This window comes from Nicotiana sylvestris, chromosome 2, assembly GCF_000393655.2.
Source record: "Nicotiana sylvestris chromosome 2, ASM39365v2, whole genome shotgun sequence".
Taxonomy (NCBI): Eukaryota; Viridiplantae; Streptophyta; class Magnoliopsida; order Solanales; family Solanaceae; genus Nicotiana; species Nicotiana sylvestris.
In genome coordinates this window covers 212,419,948-212,422,950 of record NC_091058.1, presented here as the reverse complement: position 1 = coordinate 212,422,950, position 3,003 = coordinate 212,419,948, and the positions used below count along the sequence as shown (strand labels likewise).

The 3,003-nt window shown below is 38.1% G+C and overlaps 1 protein-coding gene across 1 annotated transcript; it reads right to left on the bottom strand.

Moving 5' to 3' along the window:
* Positions 1-916: 916 nt before the first annotated feature.
* On the bottom strand, positions 917-1,378 carry LOC138886255 (uncharacterized). Its single transcript, XM_070167321.1, has one exon. The coding sequence runs from the start codon at positions 1,376-1,378 to the stop codon at positions 917-919; it is 462 nt and encodes a 153-aa protein (XP_070023422.1).
* Between the last annotated feature and the right edge of the window lie 1,625 nt (positions 1,379-3,003).

The following is a 3,003-nucleotide window of genomic DNA, read 5'->3' as shown; positions in this document are numbered from 1 at the left end:
TAGCTGGTTCTTTCCCAGTTGCCTTGTAAGTCACCTGGTCCGACCGACTGGTTGACTTGGTTCTGGTTGGTTCCTTTCCAGTCGACTTGTAAGTCGTCTAGTTTGACCTAACAGAATTATGACTGATGGATTTGCGCAAGCTGTTGAGCTACATTTGCAAACCCTCAAACTCTTCTTGAAGTACTTCCTTTTCAATTTCACATACTTCATGTTTGAGTTTCCAGTCTTTAACCTCCCTAGTGAGTCTCTTAAGCTCATTCATCATTTTTTGAGACTCTTTTAAGGTTGAATCAATAATACCCTGCAATTCATTACATCTTTCACAGTCATAAGATCTTACCTCACTAGTTTCACCTCGTGCCATGAAACAATTCTCATTCTCGTCATCTGAATTGTCTTCATCTGTCGAACATCCTGAAGTTTTGTTTATTTCATTTTCCAGAATTGTCATAAAGCAAAGATTTGCTATTTCTTCGTGGTCAGAGTCATCCTCATCGCTCCAGCTTCCGAAGGATTTGTTCTTGTTAAAGCCTCTAGAGATCTTCCTTTTCAGTTCTGGGCATTCAGCTTGATTATGCCCAAATTTTCCATATTCATAGCATTTTCCATCGTTCTTGTCATGTTCATTGTATTGTTTGGATCGTCTTGGTGGATATATTCCTTTCTTTGTGTTTCTGTATCTTCTTATTAGTCCATCCATATTTCTAGACATCATAGAAATCTCTTCTTGTAGAGCTTCAGGATCATCAATTTCATTTTCAGCCATTTCAGTAAAGGTTTTGAACACAACTATTTTCTTTTTCTCTTCTTGATTTGTCTTTTTCAGATGCGTTCTTTCAAAAGCAATGAGTTCTCCTCGTAGTTCATCATAGGATAATTTGTTTAGGTCTTGAGATTCCAGTGTGACTACTTTGGTCTACCAAGTGGTTGGCAGACTTCTGAGAATTTTTCTTACTTGATTACCACTGGTGTAGGGTTTGCCAAATGCCTTTAAGTCGCTAATTATTTTGCTAAACATGGCAAACATCTCTTCAATGGATTCTCCTTCTCTCCTTGAGAAGAGTTCATAATCATGAACTAGCATGTTGATGTGTGTTTCCTTTACTTTGCTCGTTCCCTCATAGGTGACCTTAAGTTTGTCCCACATCTCTTTGGCTGTGTCACAACTCGATATTTTCTCGTATTCTTCACCACTTATAGCATTATGAAGCAGGTTTCTTGCCTTGTTATTCACTTGTACTGCTTCCAGTTGCTCTTTTGAGTATGAATATATATCATCATGATCATTACGTGGTGGAGTGCTAGCCGGTAGGGGATAGTTTCCCTTTTTGATGACTCTCCAGACTTTGACATCGTAAGCTTTAGCAAAGATTTCCATTCGTACTTTCCAGTGAGAGAAATATTGTCCATTGTAGTATGGTGGTATAACTTGTGAAGTTCCTTCCTAAAAAAGAGCTCTTATGGTAACCTGATTTGCCATGATCTTTTCTCACAAGTTGTTAAGCAAAAGTAAAATATGAGCCACACTCTGATACCAATTGAAAGTACAAGAGGGGGGGGGGTGGTGGATTGTAACTCTTTTAAAAATAATTGCTTATTAGTTGACTTATTACTTGAGTAGTCGACTAGATATGATAAATTGACAGATATAATAACAGGAAGTAAATTGCAGAAAATAATTGCAGGAATTAAAGACACCAGGATTTTTATACTGGTTCGATTCAATGTAAATTCTAGTCCAGTCCTCTTGGGTTGCAAGGGAGTTCTCTTTAGTAAATGAGTTTCTGAGTACAGTTGTAGTGAATTTCACTCAGTTTCTCTAGCACTCGTTTTTGACACAATGCCTCACCAGTGTTATGCTCTCTTTCTTTCCCTGACTTGTTACACAGCAAATCCTAGTGAACTACAATGCTTGTTTGCAGTAGAATAAAGAGAGTGATTTTGGTTTGATCAAAGTATAAACACTAGGGTTTATAACGAGGTATAAATACTTTGATGGATGGTAGAGGCTTGACAACCCAAGAGATTTGATCCCGGGAAAGAATTGATTCTTTCCAAGAATAAGGAATGAGCCGTTGCTTCTCTTGATTGCTTTCCTTCAGCAAAGATACGAATGAAGATTGCTCCTTGATTGTTGGTTCTTCCAAATGCGGCCGCGTACCAAATCTCCTCATATCCTTCAATCTTCTGTGATTCTGCCCTTGATTTGTGCCTTTAATCAAGGCTTATTTGATTCTTTCCAACTCAGCTAATCGTTGTTATTGCTAATTGATTTGTTGATTAGATTCCGCTCAGATTTGCGAAACCTTTCTAGATTTGCCGATTGTATGCTAATTGATTTCTCTCCTTATACATCATGAATCACTACAGCAGTCTTCTTTACTTCTTGTAATTGATTTCCTATACATGTATATTATTTGCATCATTAAAACAAGATCTAACATTTCTGATATGTATGAACTCGTGGGGAGATAAAGCATCTATTGATGTAAATTTTATCGAATTTCGAGACGTGGGTCCGGGAGTTGGGTTTTGGTAATTTTAGAATTTGTGTTGTAAATTGATTATTTTTGCATGGGCTTCGTTCCCTTAGCATATTTTGACATCGTGATTCTGATTTTGGATAGATTCGACTCGAGTTGAGGCCGATTCGAGGGTTAAAGACGTCGCGGGATAGAGTTTAGACCGGATTAAGGTGAGTAATGATTGTAAATGTTGTCTTGAGGGTATGAAACCCCGGATTGCACATCATGGTGCTATATTGAGGTAACACGCACGCTAGATGATGAGCGTGGGGTCGGGCACCGTTGGGGATTGTGACTTAGTCCATCCTGAATGACTATTTTACCGCGTATTTCATTGAAAACTATTTGCTATCATCATGTTTTGGGCTGAATGCCATATTTGGGCCTCGTGCCAACTATTTAGACCCTTAGGGGATTTTTACTGATATTCCCTCACTGTTTTGACTTTATACTTATACTCAGTCATGCTATATTCTAC